The sequence below is a fragment of the Podarcis melisellensis genome, assembly GCF_964234715.1.
Source record: "Podarcis melisellensis genome assembly, chromosome: 7".
In the NCBI taxonomy this organism is placed as follows: domain Eukaryota; kingdom Metazoa; phylum Chordata; class Lepidosauria; order Squamata; family Lacertidae; genus Podarcis; species Podarcis melisellensis.
In genome coordinates, this window is record NC_138539.1 from 35,653,957 (window position 1) to 35,675,438 (window position 21,482).

General features: G+C 41.8%; 2 protein-coding genes across 4 annotated transcripts in view; one reads left to right on the forward strand and one right to left on the reverse strand.

Annotated features, from left to right (window-relative positions):
- ASPH (aspartate beta-hydroxylase) overlaps positions 1-7,101 on the forward strand; it is a 91,881-nt gene extending 84,780 nt beyond the window's left edge. For all 3 annotated transcript variants that reach the window (XM_081917530.1, XM_081917527.1, XM_081917529.1), the window contains 3 exons: positions 827-918; positions 1,834-1,967; positions 5,009-7,101. In XM_081917530.1, the coding sequence (XP_081773656.1) occupies positions 827-918; positions 1,834-1,967; positions 5,009-5,159 (377 nt within the window). In that variant the 3' untranslated portion in view covers positions 5,160-7,101. The remainder of the gene's footprint in view (positions 1-826; positions 919-1,833; positions 1,968-5,008) is intronic.
- Positions 7,102-8,492: 1,391 nt separating this feature from the next.
- The window catches only part of CLVS1 (clavesin 1), a 61,590-nt gene continuing 48,600 nt past the window's right edge, over positions 8,493-21,482 (reverse strand). The window contains exons 5-6 of the mRNA XM_081917603.1: positions 17,958-18,193; positions 8,493-10,718 (exon numbers count right to left, since the gene is read on the reverse strand). Of these exons, the coding sequence (XP_081773729.1) occupies positions 10,631-10,718; positions 17,958-18,193 (324 nt within the window). The 3' untranslated portion in view covers positions 8,493-10,630. The remainder of the gene's footprint in view (positions 10,719-17,957; positions 18,194-21,482) is intronic.

The following is a 21,482-nucleotide window of genomic DNA, read 5'->3' on the forward strand; positions in this document are numbered from 1 at the left end:
CGACGAGTACTCGGTGGTGGTGGAGCTTCTGTTCTCTCCAAGGAAGTCTCTGCTGGCATTTCTCCAACTCCCCCTCCTTCTCCTAAGATCTCATAATTTGGCAGCTCTGCGTTCTGCTGTAATGCAATCCTATCTCCCTCTTCTCTTGAAACTACTGGAGAAGGAGGGGTGACCCCCTCACTACCCCTCCTCCTCCAAGGGAAGCAGAGGAGAAGGAGGAGGTGATTCCCAAACCTCTTCTTCAGTCCAATCCCTGACATGTACATAAGATCATTAGAAGATCGGGCCCAAGGCCCATCCAGTCCAACAACCTGCTGTTTGCACAGTGGCCAAACAGCCACCTGTGGGAGGCCTGCAAGCAAGACATGAGTGCATCAGAACTCTGCCCACCAGTCTTCCTGGTGTTGACACACACACACACACACACACTCATGTAACTGAATCAGTTGCAATCTTTGTATATCAAGCTATTTAGATTTATAAGAAACTTGTACAGAATTTACAGAGATACTATGTTTTTGTCCTACTATGTTTTTTGTTCAAATTGTTAACAATGAAAAATGTACTGTGGATGGGCTTTCTCATAATTTGGAAGGCTTTTCCCATCAATCCCTCTTTGCGTGGAATCAATATTTGTTTTTGGAATTAGAAGGTCTGTGGACTTGTAATAGACTTAAATAAACTTATGAATTTTACAGAGAGAGAATTTTCAAGTGTTTGAATAACTTTGAAGGTTAACGAAGGAGAATTTAAACATTGATTAATCTTTTGTCTTAAGAATTCAGATTCCTAGTGCTTAAGTTGTGTTTTCCCCCCCTCCTTCTAGGAAGAAAAAATGAAAATGCATGCAAGAGTGTTCCCAAAACATGTGCCTTATTGGAACGATTTCCAGAGGCCACTGGATGCAGAAGAGGACAGGTACTAACTGACATAGAGGGGAAGAGAGAAGTGGAGTGGGGAGAGAGATGTTATAGGGAATGTTGAGTGTTTAATGTACATAACAGGCCATTGTGCATATTCCCCAGGCCTCATTGAGAATGTGCACATTATATTTCAGTGAAGAGGGGATTGTGCACATTTCCTGGTTATTATGCATCTTGGGAAATGTGCATATTGTGGCTTAATTTTTAACATTCTCTTGCCATTATGCATAATTCCCAACAGGCCTTTGGGAATGTACATATATTGACTGCATTTTGTACGTTCCCAGGACAACATGCACATTATCTGATCTGTATGCATAGTCTCAAAGAAACCTTTTTCTATTTCTTGTTCAGAAGTGTGCAATCTACACTCCCCAGGTTGCTTCTGGCCCACTGCATGGCATCTACCTGGGTCACAACACTACTGATCACCTAAGTCCCCCCCCCATGTAGTTCTCCTTTCCACCACTCTCAGCTGTTTCCCAGTCAGCTGAGCAGCACAAGGGGGGTCATATAGAGATGCAAGTTTTAAACTTTCCTTCCCACTCCTACAATTCTGATAGAAATACAATCCCCGCCCCTCGCCCCTTATTAAGTGTCCTCCTGCACACTGCAACAAACCATTTTTGCTGTGACCTGAGGGTGGGATTGTATTGGAGCTCTAAAGTAACTCTAGGAGATTCAGCTCTAATTAAAGCTCCTATCATGTGCTTTGGAGAAGTTAAAGAACCTTTATATCAAGGTTCCTGGACATAGTTATGAACAGGCTTGCTAACACAAGATGACATAGCAGTGCTGGCTTGTCAGCCTGAATTGGTTTGAACACAGTCCTATACTCTGCAAGTTAGAGTAAATGAACTGATTTTTTTAAAAAAAAAAAACAACCCACAAATTATGCCTCTCTCTGCAGATCAAATATTCTGTCATGCACCCAGGGACTCATGTCTGGCCTCACACAGGGCCTACAAATTGTAGGCTGAGGATGCATCTAGGCTTGGTGATTCCAAAAGAAGGGTGCCAGATTCGGTGTGCTGAAGAAACAAGGTATCACCCTCCTCCCCTATCCTCCGGTCTGGGGTTTATGGTGGGCAAGTTCATGTACTATAAGAGTGGGGACAGGAGCCAAAGGGGAAGAGCTCCCCAGCAAACAGAGTCAGTACTCTGTTTAGGGAAGCTTTTAATGTTTAATAGATTATTGTATTTTAATATTCTGTAGGAAGCCTCCCAGAGTGCCTGGGAAACCCAGCCAGATGAACCTTAACAATGGCTTCCCTCCTCAGCTCTTGGAAATGCTGATCCAGTTGTGTGTATGATTCTGAACTGCTGACCCGGTGTATGGAAATTGTGAAAAAGGGAAATTCCATCCTAGGGATTATTAGAAAAGGACTTGAAAACAAAGCTGCCAACATCATAATGCCATCACACAAATCTATGGTGCAACCACTTTTGGATTACAGTGTACAGTTCTGATCACCTCACCTCAAAAATTGTATGCTAGAGCTGGAAAAGGTTCAGAAGAGGGCAACCAAAGTGATCAATAGGAAGGAGTAGGACCTCAGTGGGATTTGTTCCCAGGAAAGTGAGCCTAAGATTGCAATTTAAGGCAGTATACAGGGAAAAATCTGAAAAAGCTAGTGTTGTTTTCCAGTCTGCCAATCATGCCAAAGCTGCTTTGGAACTGTTACTATTGTAGAAACCCAGTTAGTGGTTTTCGTGGGGTGGGATGGGAAGGGAATCACAAGTGCCAATCATCTTCCTAACATGTAAAAAAAAAAAAAACATTTTCTGGGGAATAGGCTTTACTATTTTGAAGGCAGGATTTTTTTTCCCAGCAATTAATAATGTGATTGCAGCTACTTCCACCAGAAATTTTGGACACTTGCCAGCATATACCTAATTTAAATACTGCACCACACATGTCAGTTTGTGGCAGCCATTAGCTCCTATTGACTAGTCATTGACAATAATATTTGTTTCCAGGAGTTTGAGCTGAGTTAGGTGCAAAGGGATATTGCTCAGAAATTTGATAATGAGATTTTAATGAATGTTTAGTTTCTCCTAGTCATTGTTTGTCATTTCCATTCCAAGTTTTTACTTATTACAAAAGAGAAAGCCATTACACAATCATAATATATTACTGCAGAAAAGCCCTCCAAAAACCTTACCCAGCCCTTTTCCAGGGATAAACATGATCCAGATCAGATGCCGCAATTCAAAATGCAATATGAAATATGACAATACAAATAATTTAAACTTAATAAGCTGTCAAAGGAGAGTTCCGTATAATACAGGAGTGTCTAGTGGTAAGAGATGTGCATTAGTTGATGCAACCAACATAGCCCAGTGTTGACATAATCCTAATTGTACGATATCATGTTGTGATTATCACATTATGGTACTTTTCATTCACAATATACTGTGGCATACACACAACAAAAACCCACATTTATTTGCATTTCAGTGGTAGGTTGAGCAATTGATCCCAGAAACCAATTAATGGCCCTGGCAATTCTGTAGCTGTTTTGTTTTGTTTTGTTTGGGTGTGTAGCAATCTCTTTCAAGGCTATGTAAATGACAGAATCCTCTTCAAATTTTCGACAGCAACACTTCTCTTGCGCTAGTGTTTTTCTCAAGAATCAGAACTTTGGGTGGCTAATTAATGCAATTTTTTAAAATAAAAACAAACAAACCTCCCCCCCTTTAAATAGAGTCACTTTCTTATGCAATTTTGTCTTCTGCTTTCCACCAGAATTAGACAGAAGCTAAATTTAAGAACTGGCATGATGTTGCCTATAATCCTGCATGCCAGTTTACAGGACTGACTATTTTAATCCTTGGGTTTCATATATCTGGATTAGAATTAACATTTATTCCCACTTTTCTATTAAAACAACACTTGAAGCAGCTATCCAAAGTTCTGGCGTGTAAATTTAGGATCGAGGTTCCTCATAGCCATCACTTTTTAAAATCAGTTTAAATAAATGAGTTTTCTTTCTTGATTATGACACTTCCACTGTATTGTATTTTCCATTAGCCAAAGTATCAGTCAAAATGTTCAGCACTATGAATTTAGTTGAAAGAAGGTCCCTTTTAAGTAGGGAGAACAAAACACTTCTGAACATCTTTCCAATTGTGAAGCTTAAATCCTTTCCTCTAATTGCTTCCTCTGTTTATTGCTCTCTCTTGAATTTTCTTCTCTTTAAATCTTTATGGTAATGTGATGTCCAGGGCTGTTTGCAGTATTTAAAGCTCAGTCTCATACTCATCAGAGATTAATTATGAGAAGACTGTTGCCTGCTCTCATTGTAGAACTAGGGCAATGCTGGAGTGAGGTGAGCGATGGATCTTCTTGCCTATTGCTCTCTGCTTCCGTAGGATAATCCCTGAGTTGAGAGCTGGGGTGCAAGCTCTACTTTCAGAGTACTAATCAGAGACTTTGCCAGTCGCAGACTTTGGAGGAATTAAGAGATCGTCAGGATGCTCCTAAGGTTTCCTGTTCACAGGATCATGAAAAAAGGAGGAAATGGTGGTTAGAAATATAATGTGTTCTGTGTAAACTTGAACCTCATGGGGGAAGCCTTTCAGTGTCCCATCAAGAGGCCAAATTAATGGTGTGAATCAAAGAGAAAACTCATCTGACCCAAAGAGGTCTGTCATACTTGTGTAGCCAGTGTGGTGTAGTGGTTAAGAGCGGTAGTCTCTAATCTGGGGAACCGGGTTCGCGTCTCCGCTCCTCCACATGCAGCTGCTGGGTGACCTTGGGCCAGTCACACTTCTGTGAAGTCTCTCAGCCCCACTCACCTCACAGAGTGTCTGTTGTGGGGGAGGAAGGGAAAGGAGAATGTTAGCCGCTTTGAGACTCCTTAAAGGGAGTGAAAGGCGGGATATCAAATCCAAACTCTTCTTCTTCTTCTTCTATGGTAGAACCAGCAATTCTCCTTTTTGTATGGAAGAGCTAATATCAAGCTATTCCAGAGTAAAGCTACTAGCTCGAGGGTAGTTTGGTCATCTGTGCATGGTTTTCATCTAGAATGGAGATGTAGTTCTTGAGGCAGCAAATAAAGGATGGCTTCTCTGTCTTTCAGGTTCTGGGAAGAAGGGAAAATCCTTATCTTTGATGACTCTTTTGAACATGAAGTGTGGCAGGATGCTGATGCTTATCGCCTGATATTCATTGTGGATGTTTGGCATCCAGAGTTAACATCGCAACAGAGGCGCTCCCTTCCAGCCATTTGAAGGATGCTTGAGGCTTTCCCTGTTGAGGTCTACATCTTATGTTTGGAAGTGCTGGTCTCATTAAAAAAGAAAGAAACCTGAATTGTATGTATGAAGTAATCTGGGCATGGACTTTAAAGCATCCTATTCTGTGCTTTATAAGGCACTGATCTGATAGCTCTGTATTCATGCTGCAAGTACAGATTCCTATTCTTTTGTCAGCCAAAGAATATCCTGTGCCATATATCAAAATAAGACTTATGCCAATATTTGTTATGCCAGCATTATGCTTACCACTGCTAAGCATACACTTGGTGTACTAGTCACGTTACTACTAATGCTTGTGTGTAAACATAAAGGACACAGATTTTCAGACACTGTGAGTATGCAATTTATGTTCACATGAAGGAAAGCTGTGCAGCTACAGTACTTGGTGAATTGCATCTCACATCAGTGCTTCTATATCCTTCTAAGGACACTCATAACATGTTACTTGCAAGCATCTTGGAAATTTGTCATACTAGAATGTGTAGAAATGAATTTAGATTTAAGTGAATGAACTGATAGTGTGAGTTGTAGATAATGTGAGTGGATGATTTGGTATTGTATTTTTTAAAAGATCATAGTATTTTTGTATCGTATATGGATACCATTTTCCTGCTCTTTATGAACCACTTTCCTTTTGTAATTTTCTTTTGTAATAATGGCAATCCATGTTAATTTTGCAGAGATGACGCCTTATGGAGCTGCTCTTCATTTTATTGAGTTCGGCCTTTGCCTTTCAAGTGAGAAGGCACAATATGCATTTGCCTTGTTCAGTTTCTGCTGAGCAGTACTTATAACCCAGCTCTGATATGTCTGTGTCTTCCTCATAAAAAAGGTCTGGTGGCCCTTTCCAATACAGCAAAAAGAATTTCACTTAAATGGGGAGCACATTTTCTTATTAAGGGACTGTGCAGGTTGTGAGGAGGATCACATTTGGAACCAATTTGCTTCCAGTCTATTGTTATGGCATTTCTATTCACAAGTGTGGCCAGTTTCATATTGTACAGTGGTGTATGTGGTAGAGGAAGCATTCAGTTTGGATACAGGTATCGTCACTTGAAGTGACACCCACACGGTTGTTTCAATCTACCTGAGTGGGGGGAGTGGGGGCTGACCTCCCTTTCATATTCGCTTCTCAGTTTTGCCTTTGAATTAGTGAAGTGTGGTGCACAGGAACAGCACCAAAGCAGCTTTGGTTAGACTTTTTACAATTATGACCAACAACAAAACAGTTCATACTCTCTGACCAAAATATACATTACAATTTTAATTTTATGAGCAGAAACGTGCCAATGTATACATGTGCTGGGTTTTATAGTGCTATGCTTTTGAAATTATAGAAGCTGAAGTTCTGAGATGTTACCTAAACTGATGACATGAAAATAAATATTTGCTACGGCCTCGACGGAGTAATATTTTCAAATAGAATGGTCAGTATTTTGTACAGATTGAATCCAGGGCCCTGTTGTTGTCATTTGTTTCATTGAATGGAAAGATTCCTATGTATAATGTTTATAAATAGCTGCCTTTTCTTTCCTAAGTCCAGATGGAAGGCCTAAAATGAAAGTGTGAACAAGTATGTGTTGTTCCATCTGGGAAACCACAGGCTACATTTTTCTGTAGCCCTCATTAGCTCAGCATTGTTCAGTGTTACTTTATCTCAGTTTTGCCTGAAAACAATTACTGCTTGTGGAAGGCAAATGGAATATAGCAATCTACTCTAAATGTGCACCTACAAGCTAATGGTTGCCCATTACGTGCTGTGGTATATTGTGCATTAAACAAGTGCCTTCTTTGTGGCAGTGTGGATTTTTTCATATATGTTAGTAGCTTCAGCACTGAAATAGTTTCTAATTTTTGCATTGATAGCAAAAATTGCTGTTGCTGCTGGAATAAATGAAGCTTACATAAAAACAAATGTTGTGTTGGCCTTCGTCTGTGTTTTTTCTACCATTCCTCACCAGTGAGAAAAGGCACTGCATTAAAAAAAATTATCAAAGGAGAGAGGAAATTTTGTTGAAATTCTCATGGGTAGAGTTGGTGGGGGGTGTTCTCACACTTATTTACTTTTGAAGTAGCAGGAGGTTTTCTGAGTCATTTGTTTCATTCTACATGTCATCTTTCTACAGGTCTGCACTGTACAGTCTTGCAAGGGGCCCACACTTCCTGAAAACCTCATGATGAGTTGTTGTTTTTAAAAATGACTTTTGCTTTGAAAGAAATCAGTGTGCTAAGTTTGTGCTTAATAATAATAATAATATAGCAAAAATAAGGAATTTACTTAAAAACAAAACCGGCAAGTACTCCCATCTCAGGTGATTGGCAGCCACCCTCTCAAGCTTCCTGTACTTCATTTAAACTTCAGGGGAAGGTGCCATGAGGTAACTTCTCTCATGGGCCTTTTTTCAAATCAGGAAACACTGGCAGCCAGGGAGGCTGAGGAACACAGGTGAAATGTTTTAATGGAGGGGGGGAACCTCCCTCACTGCCATCTGCCATTCAGTGGTGTGCAGTCAGTGGACAAGGGGAGTAGACTAGTGCCCTAAATGTTCCTGGTAAATTAGAGTATTAAATTATTAAAGCCTGGCACCTCCTTCCCAAAGCCTGGGGAATTTCTGCCCAATTTAGGGAGGTGCGATGCTCATGTGCATGACGTCAGGACGTTCCGGCATCACGAGTGCAGCGTCAGTCCCCCCCATTGCCCTCGCAAGCTGGCGCCTCTGGCCCTAACTCTTCTCCTATGAAAAAAATCACTGCATGCCACTACTGCCACTGTACAATGAGCACTGTGCAAGTTCACCCCCAGTTGAAATTATCCAGCAATGCTGTCAGTGAGGCAAGAAAATGAAAGCTTTCATGGGGAAAGAAAATGTTTGAAATTTTGGAGGACAGGTTTTGGCACTATACTAAAAAAACACACCAAATAAAACCCTGCAGAACAAACAAATATACAGTCTATACATGAGTCAACCTTGACCTTTCCTTGTTACCATTGTACGCTTCCTAGAGTTCTGCATCATGCTGCTAATGGAAGAAGCACTTTCAAAAGCCACATGTCCAACTAACACTGCCAGAAATAACCTTTTAAGCACTATCCTTATGCTAGCCTTGGCAGTTGCAAAAAACTTCCTGTTATGTTCTGTCCTGGCCTTTTGGGTACATTTACAATCCACACAAATGTCTACTTATTTATTTTTCCATTTTAAGGTTTATTATCTGAGTTGAAATTCCTTGTTTGGGTACCCATGGATGCTATTCCATAATGCTTCTTTTAATATTCTTGGGCTATAAAAATAAATTACATGGATCTTTAGCTAAGATTTTAATACTTGTTGCAACCTTCCCCAAAATTTACAATGCATTTGGTCATCATTTCCAGAGGGTACAAAGTCCATGGTGGTAGGAGTGAGAGTTAAGTACAGCAAAGTTTTCTGAAAACAGATACAGTGGTAAAAACTCAGTTTTTCTGTTATGAATGATAAGCAGCTTTTTTATGTTGGCCCCTGTGACAAAGGATTAGTAAACAATCTGGACTTTACCAGCAGAAGCAACAGTCCAAAGTAAACCTGTAGTAAAGGTGGAGACCCTGTATTTCGCTGAGAAACAATAAAAGGCTGACTTGATAATTACTGATTTGATAGAACTTTGATTTTACAAGAGAGACCAAGTTCATTTTTTTCTTTGGCCCTCTGGAGCAATAGAATCTGCAACTAAATTATATCTGCTGCAACTCTGTACAAGCATCTTAGCTCTACACAATAGATAAAACAGTTTCTGAATGATATCCCTAATAATGAAACATTATGCCAGTAACATATCATGGCTTTATTCATTACATGTGACTTCTACTAAATGACTGCAATTGTTTCTCAGCTTCACCAAAGACAGGGATGAAGGATGTGGCCCTCCAGATGTTGTTGTACTTCAGTTCCCATCATCCTTGGCTATTAGCTATGGTGACTAAGGCTTCTGGGACTTGGAGTCTCATGACATCTAGAAGGTCACAGGTTCCCCATCCTTGACTTTAGAGTTACTTGGCCATCCTTGAGATAGCGAGCAAATCCTTTAGGACATATGGCATAAATGTACTGTTTGGCTAAGGATTGCTAACTGGCTGTTACATACTATTGCAAAATGTCAACAAACATGTTTCCAACTCTTTGAGGAAATAAAGCCACAGCGAGCGCGCATATATATATATATATATATATATATATATATATATATATATGGTGGAATCCCCCCCCCCCATTACTATTTCCAATGCAAGAATGGGATTTGCTTTCGCAAGTAGAGCAAAGACGGGAATAGCAAAATGATCTTTGGCATTTCAGTTCTACGTTTTTCTGTTTTTCCATAGTTCCTTCTAATGGAGGCATATTGAATAATTCATTCCAAGTTTTCCCTTTCCATTATAAGCATAGCGTATATCTGCAGTCAGCCAGGCCCTCTGGCTACACCTTTAACTGATTGCTGGAGAAAAGATGGCTAAACAGCTCTGCTGAGCTTTCATTTGCTGGAATGACCTAAATGAAAGGACCTGGAGTGGAACATTAATCACCAGTAAGTGTTCCCATTGAGCTCAGACACCTCCTCCCCCCCCCCAACCAACATATCTACCCCACATACTGCAGTTGCCTTGGGGGGGTGGATCCCACACTGTTAAAATTAAATAATTGCTTTCCAAATTGCCTGTGTCTGTTTCCAACTCCAGTCATTACATTGAGCTGACAGGTTTATAAGGACTTTTAAAAGTTAAGAATTTATTTTCCAGGGGACTGTAATAAGTGACCCCTGCAAATAGCTGAGGTGATGAGATCACATATTGCAGAGTTGAACAATTTTCTGCTGGTGATTGCTTACTGTGTGCGTGTATGTGTGTTGTGTGTAGATAAAACGCAGAGGAAGCAGCTCTGTAAGGACTTACGGGTTTCAAGGTGTTCTCTCCATACTGCAGACTAAATTATGCCTGTTGCTGCAATATTTAAACTCAAGACACCTTTACTTGAAATGTATATATATATATATATATATATATTTGTGTGTGTACTGCATCTAAATTTCATTTTGATAAAACTGGAGAATATCCCTGCTTAAACAGTATGGGAAAACCTCAACTGATGTATCTTTGAGTGCATGAACATACAAAGTCATCCCTAACATTTCAACCATTGTTAATATCATAAACCATAAAATTACAAGGGGGGGGGCTCTGCTTTACAATCAGGCTCATTAGCTTAGAACTTGGGCCGCAGGGCATCTCCCCATTGGCTTTGGCCACACATACAGATGGCTGGTGATGATCATTTACTTGCTCTGCAAAGACCGAGAGCCTTGTTTCAAGCTGAATGTGTGTTAATGTGTATTAAACCTGTCTTTTGCTTCATGGGTTTCTTGTACCATTGAAGTCTGATGGTGCAGTTGTGCGCTTTGCGGTGAATTCAGACTCAGTCCAGAGCCAGCAGTGGCTGGGTGTTCTCATTCTCATGCTGATCCTCATGTTTCAACGTTCCAGGTTCCACCACGGACTGAGACCTGAAAACAAAGAACAGCTGTTAGCATTGCTTAGGCTTTAAGGCTTCAGCTGCCATTTGTCTTTCCAAGAATGTACCGAGTCTTAATATTTTATTGACTTTCTCAATATAATCTCAAGGCAATTAACATTTCCAAAAACATCTGGCTTGGTATAAAAAAAAGTAGTGGGCTTTGTACAAGTGCTGATGATTGTGAAATTATTTTGCAAATTCCAACATTTTCAACGTGCTGATTTCTATCAGCACATTGGTGGGGGTCAGATTGGAGGAGGTCATAGGCAAAATTGGTAGGCTCCTGGTAGTTTCCCTGATGTCAGGTAGTGATGTTCCAAGTAACACTAAGCCTCTGAGTTTATATGCTATTTTAAGATGAAGTGGACTCTTACTTCGGGGGTATGACGGGTGGGTGTTCCTGCCCACCTGTTAAAATTGACCTGCAGGGACTGGAAACAAGGATCCGACCCACTTGTCAGATCCAGTTTCCAATCCCGGCTTTAAATATACAGTGGTACCTCAGGTTAAGTACTTAATTCGTTCCGGAGGTACGTACTTAACCTGAAACTGTTCTTAACCTGAAGCACCACTTTAGCTTATGGAGCCTCGTGCTGCTGCCGCGCCGCCGGAGCCCGATTTCTGTTCTCATCCTGAAGCAAAGTTCTTAACCTGAAGCACTATTTCTGCGTTAGAGGAGTCTGTAACCTGAAGTGTATGTAATCTGAAGCGTATGTAACCCGGGGTACCACTGTACAGGCTGGCGCCCACATGTGCACCACTGGATTTATTTGTTTATTTTAGACAGTTGTTGACTGCCCATTAGCAACATATTCTGGTCAGTTCACACAAAATTTAAAACAAGAATATTGATTTTGAAATATCAAAAAATGTGAAAACACTAAAATCAATACAATTCCTCCAGCAGCAGCAGCAGCATGAAATAATTCTATAACAGGATTTAAAGCTCAGCTAAAAATAATTTCTCCCAGGTACTAAAATACACTATAACATGGTTCTAAATGGCAAGTGGCACTAAAAAGGACTTTGAGTGAAAGTCCTTAACTCAAGCCCCTCTGGGGAGGACATTCCGTAATTGGAGCAACAACTCTGAAAAGGCCCCTCCCTAGTGCCTCACCCATCAAACCTCACAAGATGAAAAAACCTGAGAATATCTTCCAGCAAATATCTTTAGTTCTGGGCAGGTACATACAGGAAGATGCTATCCTTTAAGTAACCTAGCCCCAAGTTATTTAGGGCTTTAAAGATTTAATGCAGTACTGATTTTTTCCCCTCCCCCCTCATCCTCCAGAATCTCCAAACCGTGTTTTAAATTTCTCTCAAATCCAGGAGGAGTTCAGAGACATGGTTTGTGAATTTTTGAGAAAGGAAACACTGGAGCACAAATGCACCGTCTGCTACCCTCATCCCATGCAAAATCTAAAGCGTTTGAAGCAGCCTGAGTCACCAAAGAACAAAAGAATTGATGGATGAACGTTACGGAAGACTAATATTTTAAATGTAGCCCTTTAGATTTCAGGTATCATCTGTCGCAGGGGCTGAGCACCATGTTCCAGCTTCACTGTGGGATTTGGAACATGCCTTTGAGTTAATATTAGTTAGTGATTCATTCACACTGGATGCCATCTAAGCATTAGCTGGATTTAGAAAGTACAAATTATGTTCCTCATAAAATCACCAGCAGTTTCTTCAACAACACTGCAGTGTAAAAATAGAACAGCTAACCAGAACACTAATGGGAACAGTGTTCTCTCTTCCTGAAACCCCTAATCTAAAAGAGATTAGTATTCGGAATTGAGTTCTAGTTGGTGGTTTCTTTCCAAGGGCAAGTGTATGCTTCAGTGAGAGAAAACAAAAAGCTCTTTTTCCCCATTCTGGAAGGTTCTGTCTCTCAAAGTAAGCTTGTACCATACGCCATGAACTGAGGGCGCCTTTAGCTGGTTTGTAAAAGTATCAGGCTTAAACCTGAGTTAGCAGCATTCCAGTAAACACATGATGGTTGGACAGGAGAACTGGGCTTGCATCCAATGCAGAGCTAACTAGCTGTCTCGACGTACAAGGATTTACACTTGCATAACAGGATTTTACCCCATATCAATTCTAGGTCCCTGCATCCTTCTGGAGCAGATTTGGGGAGGGCTTGGGACATGCAGGGGAGAAAAGTAGGAGAAGTCCCATTGCACCAGTGTAAATCCTTACAGGAAAGTTACTTGGAACTGCATTGGATAGAAGCCCTGCGCAATGGAGCTCCATCCCTATTTGAATCACTTTTCAACTTGCGGAAGGGGACTGTTTAAAAAAGGGAGTCTCTGGCATCCCACAAGTGATATGTTTGGAACCCCGAGGTTCCAAACAAATACTTGAAGAGGGCTCGGGCCGTGTGTGATTTGTTGGTCCACTATAAATCAAAGGAAACAGTTTCTCTGTAATGGTGCAACTCATTTCATCAGCAGCAAGGCACCTCCCTCTCTTGTACAGCCAGTTCACAGATGCCCAGAGCAAATCCAAAACATTTTCCTGGCTATGGCAATGAGGCAAATAGCGCATTTCCCCACCTATTTCAAAGTGTATTTCACCCAGGGTCAGTTGAATGCTTTTGGCACCTGAGAATGAAAATCCCATGAGTGTCATGTCGTCTCCTTGGCAGCAGGCGTGCAGTAATAATTAAATGACTGGCAGTTTGCTGCCCTTTCAAAATCAGCTGCCTCAGGTGGCTTCCTCACACTATCTAATGGTAGGACCAGACCTGGGGTTGCCATTTTGTAATCCTGGCCAATCATTTGTATATCTTAACAAAACATCTACAACTGCTTCTGATTCTTTAGAATCTCTTCCTCTATATTTAGACCAAATATATCCTTTAGGCTCTCTCTTTCTTCACTATTTTTAGCAATGTAAACGACAAATATGGGGTGTATGTGATCCAGAAGCAGCAGACAGAGGGTTAACTCTCTGTTCCATTTGATCCTCAGAATGGAACACAGGATTGGTATTTTGGAGGCTGAGGAAATGCAGCTGCAGGCAAAAGTACACATAGGTCAGCATGCCAGGGGTGGGTGAGGCCAGAGGTAAAAGGGGGCAGAACAGTATATGCAAATTTTACCTTTGTACTGTAGGTTAGTTTCCAAAAACACTCACATACCCCCAGTGGGCGTAGCATGGGTTGCTGGTGCCCGGAGCAGGGCAAGTATTATGCTCCATGGAGAACAGGGCAGCTGGGGTAGAGGCGCACACCGGGAGAGGGGTGGGCACACGGAGCCTGTGAGACACAAGGCTACCAATGCTGCCACTGATGGCGGCGGTGACCATATGCCTTCTCGGCTTGGTGGCTATCCCTCCTGGCTTGGCCAGCCCTGAAGCTGGGCTTGTGGGTGTTTTTTGCCAGTCATGAGGAGGAGGAGATCCAAAGGCCCAGCCAGGGCACAGCTTGCCTCCCCACAGATCCAGAAGGCCAGCAGGAGCTCAGCCATGTAGCCTAGATGAGGGTGTCTGTCATGGAGGCACCTGGTTGCACCCCCTCAGAATTTTGCGCCTGGGGCTGCTGCTCCTCTGCCCTCTGCACGCTATTCTACTACAAACCCCTCTCAACCCTTCACCCAAATAAGCAAGCACCATTATTGGAGTTCAAGGACACAATCCAGTCAGTCAAAAATACTTCACAGTCAGGGGTGTGAAGCAAGGCCCAGTGAGGGGTGTTTCCTGGGTGCTTCTGAGAGGCAGATGGAGAGGCCTGGATGAGGCATTTGGCTCCCAGGCCTGTCCTCCATCTCTGGTAAGACCATGATGATGGCATCTGCTCTGCAGATGTGTTTCGGGGGGCAGGGAGCATTTCACACCAAATATTCTGCAACACACACACCATCTATCTTTATCTCCATCTTTCTATATATACATCTGTACAGACTCAGCCATCACACCCACATTTCCCCTCCAGTGCACTCCTATAGGAAGTATGAAGGTGCATTAAGGCTCTGATTTAACCTGTCAGCTGTAGTCTTGAACTGTGAGCCACATTTTTTTTCCTTACCTGTGAAAGCTTAAAAAAAGATCTATTCAAACATGAAACAATCTCAACTCCACTTTATGATTAGGCTGTATTGGGGGGGGGGGGGACACAACACAATGAAAGCAACCCACATGCTCTCATTCCCAGTCTTTTACTTCTTGTCTTTTATTCTTCCTTTGCGTTATTAACAACCTTATTTGCTGAAATCCATGTGTGGGTGGGGGAAACCCATGACTATCCTGCTGAGCTTTCCCCCTTGAGCTGAGCTTTGTGCCTTTCAAATTGGTGCACTGTAACCAATCAATCCAGCCACACTGCAAAAGATCTATTCACTGGGGCCTCACCTCCCATCTGCGCATTTCCCTCTAATTCTTTGCCCATTACACCGGCTCCTCTAGGCTATTATCTTCCAATGATTCATTCCTGCTGCAGAAAATAATAAGGGAAAATGTTTCCTTCCAACAAGCCCCTATTGATTTACGTATTGATAACGTGCAAAGCCTTTTTGGTTTCAGTAGCATTCTGGGTTTGTTTCTTTTCAGTTCTCAAGCCCTGTTGCCTCCACCAGGTGGAGAGGAGGGGCTGTAGGTCCCGTCTTCAAGCCCCAGCAACTCCAGGCAGGGCTGCAAAAAAAAATCATGAAGAGCTGCTGCCAGTCAGTGTAAGACAAAATGGAACAATGGTCTGAGTCGATAAAAGGCAGAGACCTGTGTGCCTGTCCATGTGGTAGCAAAGAGCAGGATCACCACTTCAGTCCTCAACATCTCTAGGTAGGGCTGGGAAGACTGCCTGCCTGAAACCCTGGAGAGCCACTGCCAATGCAGAGTTGACAGCACAAGGCTTTCGTTCATTGAGAGAGAGCTTCATTAGACTTGGTTCTGCTCTTTTATACATAGAATCATAGACTTGTAGAGTTGGAAGGGACCCTGGGGATCATCTAGTCCAGGCATAGGCAAACTCAGCCCTCCAGATGTTTTGAGACTACAATTCCCATCATCCCTGACCACTGGTCCTGTTAGCTAGGGATGATGGGAGTTGTAGTCCCAAAACATCTGGAGGGCTAAGTTTGCCTATGCCTGATCTAGTCCCGTGGTTCCCACAGGGGAGCAATTTTATTTTTAAGGGGGGCAATTCGAGCTTGTTTAGACCAAGTTAACGGCCCTTTAGGCTTCCTCCACGTGAATAGTAGTTCACTTTTTTAATAATAAGAATTATAGGTCACTGAGGGGGCAGGGATCAGGATTTTAGAGATGCTTTTAGATTTTAGGATTTTAGATGGCCAAAAAAAGGTTGGGAATCGCTCATCCACTCCCACCCACCTGCAATGCAGGAAAATGCAGCTGTCCCATAGGGAGATTGAACCTGCAACCTTGGCGTTATCGGCACCATGCTTTAGCCAACTGAGCTACCCAGACTCATACAGGAGCCTTTTAAGTTGTTTTTACGCATGCTTCTATACTTGTTTTTGATGTTTGTTTTTGTAGCTTGCTTTGAGCTCACCTTTCTGTGGGGAAAGTGACTAATAATAATAATAATAATAATAATAATAATAATAATAATGTTCATCTTGCTGTTTTCTAGTGTGACTAGCTTCCCTTGCATTTTCCATATGTGTGGCATACACAGAGGGAAATGGTGTCGCCATAGTAACTTGCATCCATTTCTCGAGCTGCAAAGCATATCTCCTTGAGATGGAATAGAAATGCAGAGCGCATTTTCCCATTGCTGTAGAATGTATTTTGTCTTCTTGTAACAAACTTACCTTATTAGGCCAAACTCCCAGTGTCCTAGATCTCTAATTCTGTGATTGGAATCCCACTCCATTTACATTTTCCATCAGAGACAAACCAGAGTACATGATTTGGTATGTGCTTAAAACTGCATACCAAACTGCAGTCATGTCTATCCTGTATCACCAACTATATAGCTATAATACCAGGCCTGTGTTTATTATGAAGGGGTGAGGGGAGGAGAGCAACCACACAATACAGACAACATAAAATATGCATAAACAATGCGTATTGGGTTATTACTCAACTACAGATTTTTCAATAATATTCATATATATTTATGGTTACAGGTAAAAAAAAAACCCATAGCGTGCAATATTTACTCAAAAGTAATTCTCACTGAGTTCAGGCTAACTTCCTTCCATATAAATGTACGTAGGATTGCAATCTAAATCTACTCAAGATTGTTTTTGTGAGTCTGCATGGACCAGTATATAGATTTAGTCAACTATTACCTTTCATAAGCTCATTAGTTTGTGTGAACTGTTTTCCAGACCTGTGAAAAGAGGCGACAAAGTGGGGATGGCAGCCACTGGATCAGCTGGCCTCAGTTCTTGCAAAATAGCCAAATTTGACACGACATTTTCCCCACAATGGGTCCTTGGTGTAGAGTATGGCATCATTTGTTTGTAAGGGGTAACCCAAACTATGACTTACCATGATGTATGAACCAGGCTCTGGTTTGTCTTCCCAAACAAACCATTAGTAATAAACCCAAAAAAACCTTGGTTGCAGTTCATGTGTTGGATGAGACAAACTGCATGCCTGGGCTCAACTGTAATGCTTAGTATAAGGTAGCAAGGCAGCAGTAGGATGGGGAGGGGTGGAGTAAAGGAGCCACAATTTTCTCTCCAGGCACCAGCACACTTGCTTGTTCACAGCAAACCATAACTTGGTAATGTTACATGCAAACCGGCCCCATATTTTACTCTTTCCTTTGCACAGGTTATTCTTTTTCCATTTTGCTGAACAAGTGTGACAGGATGTGCCAAAATCAACAATCATTAATGAGGCCCAGAACAGCCATAATCCTGTTACTGCCTCATGAAAGAGCATTTTACTATGAAACATTTTCATTTAATACACTGGTGAGACATCTTTCCTTTCGACTTGCTCATCTTCATCAGGCCAGTAACTGCTATTATTATTTATAGGGATCCTGTGGCCTCCAGATATTGTTGGCCACCAGTTCCCATCACCCCTGGTCATTAGGCATGCTGGCTGGGGCTGATGGGAGTTGGAGTCTAAACACAAGTTGGACAACCACAAATTCCTCATCCTTGGTATATAGACGCTGTTCTTCCATTGTCATTATCCTCTCTTGAAGGCAAAGCAATCCTTGCATTTCCAGTTAGGCATCATTTCCTTTTCCTGTTTTAAAGCAGATAATTTTTCATTTCCTCTAAACATGTGCTCCAAGGCTGAACCTTACCTTTTCATTATTTTGGGTGAGCATTCTCTCTCCAAATTGGACGACGAGTGCTTCACATGCATGGTGTTGTAGGAAGTGTGCGTATATTCGTTTTCGTCATTGTAGTCTGGACCCAGTAAAGTCCGAGCCCAAGTGCCCATGTCATAAGGAGGAAGTGTCCCTCCAAACTCTGAGGGCAAGCAGTCAGGGTGTATAAGCTGGTGAAGGCTATTCAGATTGTTACCATGAAGAAAGATCTTTGAAAAAAGAAAAACAGACAAGAACACAGTTCATTGGCTCTCAGTTTTTCATGGCTGTTAAAATATTAAGGATACTTAATATTTAAACTTTTTCAGAGTTTGCCGAAGTACAAAAAACATTAGGGGGGGGAGAATCTTTAAGATGGGAGTGGAAAGTCCAAAGCAGCATGTGAGTTTGGAGCATGCTACATGTTCATGGAATGCTGAGTGATTGATAGAGTAGCAGAAATGGAAAACCCGGCTGTGTTGAGGGAGGAATGGCAGGGTCAGTCAGCTACAATGGCCAGTCAGTCAGCTACAAACAGGAGCGATCCATATTCCAACATTTTGCTGCAGGTCTGTTGTAGACACTAACACAGCAAAAATAAGGTGATGAGCAGCAACTGTGTTGGCTTTTGGTGGTAATTTTCTAGGCTATTCCAAGCTACTGGTTTTGATATCTGAAGGTTTTCACTGCCTATGAACTTTATCAGAGAGTAGGGCTTCCCATAGGATAAATCCCTTCATGTCTTAAGATGGGAGGGAGAATCTCTGGTGAAAATTCTGTTTCGAAGGCTATGAAAACTGCTGCCTTCTGATGTGTGGTCTTCACACAGCCATTGCCCCCAACACCATGGCATGGGCTTTCTGGCTGCTGAGATCATAAAGCACACCTTGCTAGTTCTTTTAATTAAAAAAAGGCAAGCCTTTTCTGTTTCAACATGCTGATGGGGCATTCATTTATTTTATTATTTTATTATATATATTATTTATCATGGATACTTATTAAGGTTGTGCATCTGCTCTGCATGAACATAGCAAGGGGAATTGGGGGGATTTGAGCGTCTCCCCCCTGAGTTGAAGTATAATGTCAATTATTCCAGCTCCCCGCTGAGTCAGATTGGGTATCTCACAAAAGCTTCATGTCTGTCACTCTGTTTCTATCCTTTTCAACAATCAATGTTTTCCATATATCTCTAGCTCCAAGGCTTTGCAAGAAGTGGGGCTGCCCAAAATTGAAAGAGCTCTTGGTTGTTTTTTGTTAAAACCCACTCTGGGGGGACTCCCGTGCCTATAAATTTCATTTACTTTGGCTAAAAGGCTAAAAAAATTGTAGTCGTTTTTAGGTTCCCCGTTGTACTGAGTGGAAAAGCGCAGGATTTTGTTTTATACAGATCTGTTGAGAACTTGAAAATAGATCAAAGTGGAAAGTGCACAGAGCAACTCAGAAACACGTTGCAATTGAAAACACACAAACACACAAATGCAGATCTGAGATGACACTTGGGGCTTGTGCATACCACTCACATTTATATCCTTCAACAGAATTCCAAGGGGAGGGGGGCACTAAAAACATTGGGAAAGCATATTTAAAATGCATAGGAGGATATATGGAATAGAAATTTTAATTGAGGATGATGATGATGATGGCAATAATGCCTGCAGGAGAGGCATTTAAACACATCTAAGGGAGACTGGTACATTCAAAAGCCATAACTTGCTTTGGGTCCCTTATCAATATTCTTTAGTGGTCTATTTTTGTTCATCTTATAATCCATGGAAATGATTCCCTTACTACTGTCTGGGCTTTTTATGTCAGTGTCCTTTCCTGTTCTTTCGCTTTTATTCTTTCCCCTACATCTATAGTTTTTTGCAACATCAACCCTGCTGTGTGGGAATCCCATGCCAATGACTACAGTGTAGATGATGACAGTCAGGTCATGTATCCACACCATTGACCAGAGGAGGAATGACCGCTAGGAAGAGTGCAGAGAAGAGAAATGCCTGCTTTAGCACCAGTCCTGGATTTACGTATAAGCTAAACAAACTATAGCTTAGAGTCTCACTCTCTTGGACCCCCCAAAAAAATTAAAGGAAAAAACCCACTGGATGTACATTTCCAAAATACAAGATAAAAAATAAATAAACGAAAACCTACATACAGCAACAGTGTTTTGTGTTGTGTAGGCTCCTGTGATGTAAGTAATGGGCCCAGCCTGCTAGCCTGCTCCCTAAAATATCACTGGTTAGTTCATTTCTATATATAGTGTGCCTACATTCTGCATGTGCAAATGGCTTTCAATACCTATTAGGTCCATAAATGACCATATAGCATATATTCAACACAAAAAACAGCGGCAATTTGTTGTTGACAAAGGACAGCTGGACATATAAAGGCCCCCATTACTTTCAGTAGCTTAGGGCCTCAACAAACCTAAATCCGGTCCTGATCAGCACAACAGGATGCCTTCATTTTCCCCAGCTGCAATAAAACATATCTCTCCCTTATTGGTCTCTACAGCAATAGCAGGTGCTGTAATTCCAACAGCTTGATTTTACCCCTGATGGTGCACTCTTCCCTTTTCTCTTGAGACAGACAGATGCCAAGGATGATGGTTGTTTGGGTGTATTCTATCAATTACATTTCTCCACTTATCTCACTGTAACAAAACAGGGTTTTTTTTGGGGGGGGGGGTGGAGTGTCAATTTGGGAAGCTTCTCTTTGCATTCCTGTTTGGTACCAAAAGTGTTGCTCTTTGCAGTTTTTCTCCTGGATTGGGAGTATGAAGCTCTGTCTGTAGAGACTTTCTTTGACTCCATCCACACTCCTTTCCTACGTCAATCAAGCATGCCTCTTCAGCTAGTTTTCTAGCCATTAGAGGAATTGCATAGAAAAGTACCTTCTTCAAGCATAGTTTTATGAAGGCTGTAGTAAAAATGGTATATAGTAGGAATCAATATTCCCAAGTCCTTTGCCATAATAAAGTCCTGCTTCTTCTCCAGCAGTGCTTGGAATTTGAATTATTTGGGTGACATCAATTATTCCCCCACCCACCCTTTTACAAGAAAAGCAATCTGCTGAGGAAGCAAAATGGGAGACTTCTCTCAAGATGTCTGTAATGCAGGGGTGAGATGCCTTGTGGGGAAACATCTGGGAGCAGAGACAGCACATGTCAGGGAGGGGCAGAAGGAGAGACAAAAATGGGTGCAGCAATGTGTGTGACTCTTACAATTGTATGGGAGGCTCTGTGCCAGCCATGTAAAAACTAGAGGTTTCCTTGCACACCTTCCCATCCTCTGTCCAGGCAAGCAAGGGGCATTATCACAGTTCAAAGACACATTCCAGCCAGACAATTCAAATTCACTTGAGGAAGGTACAGAGCACAGCTTGTTAAGGATGTGGTCTGAGGAGCTGGGGAGGAGAAATGTCCACATTCACACCATACATTTAAAGTGCTATGGTAGCACTTTAAACAGTCATGTCTCCCCCAAGGAATTATGGGAGCTGTAGTTTGTTATGGGTGCT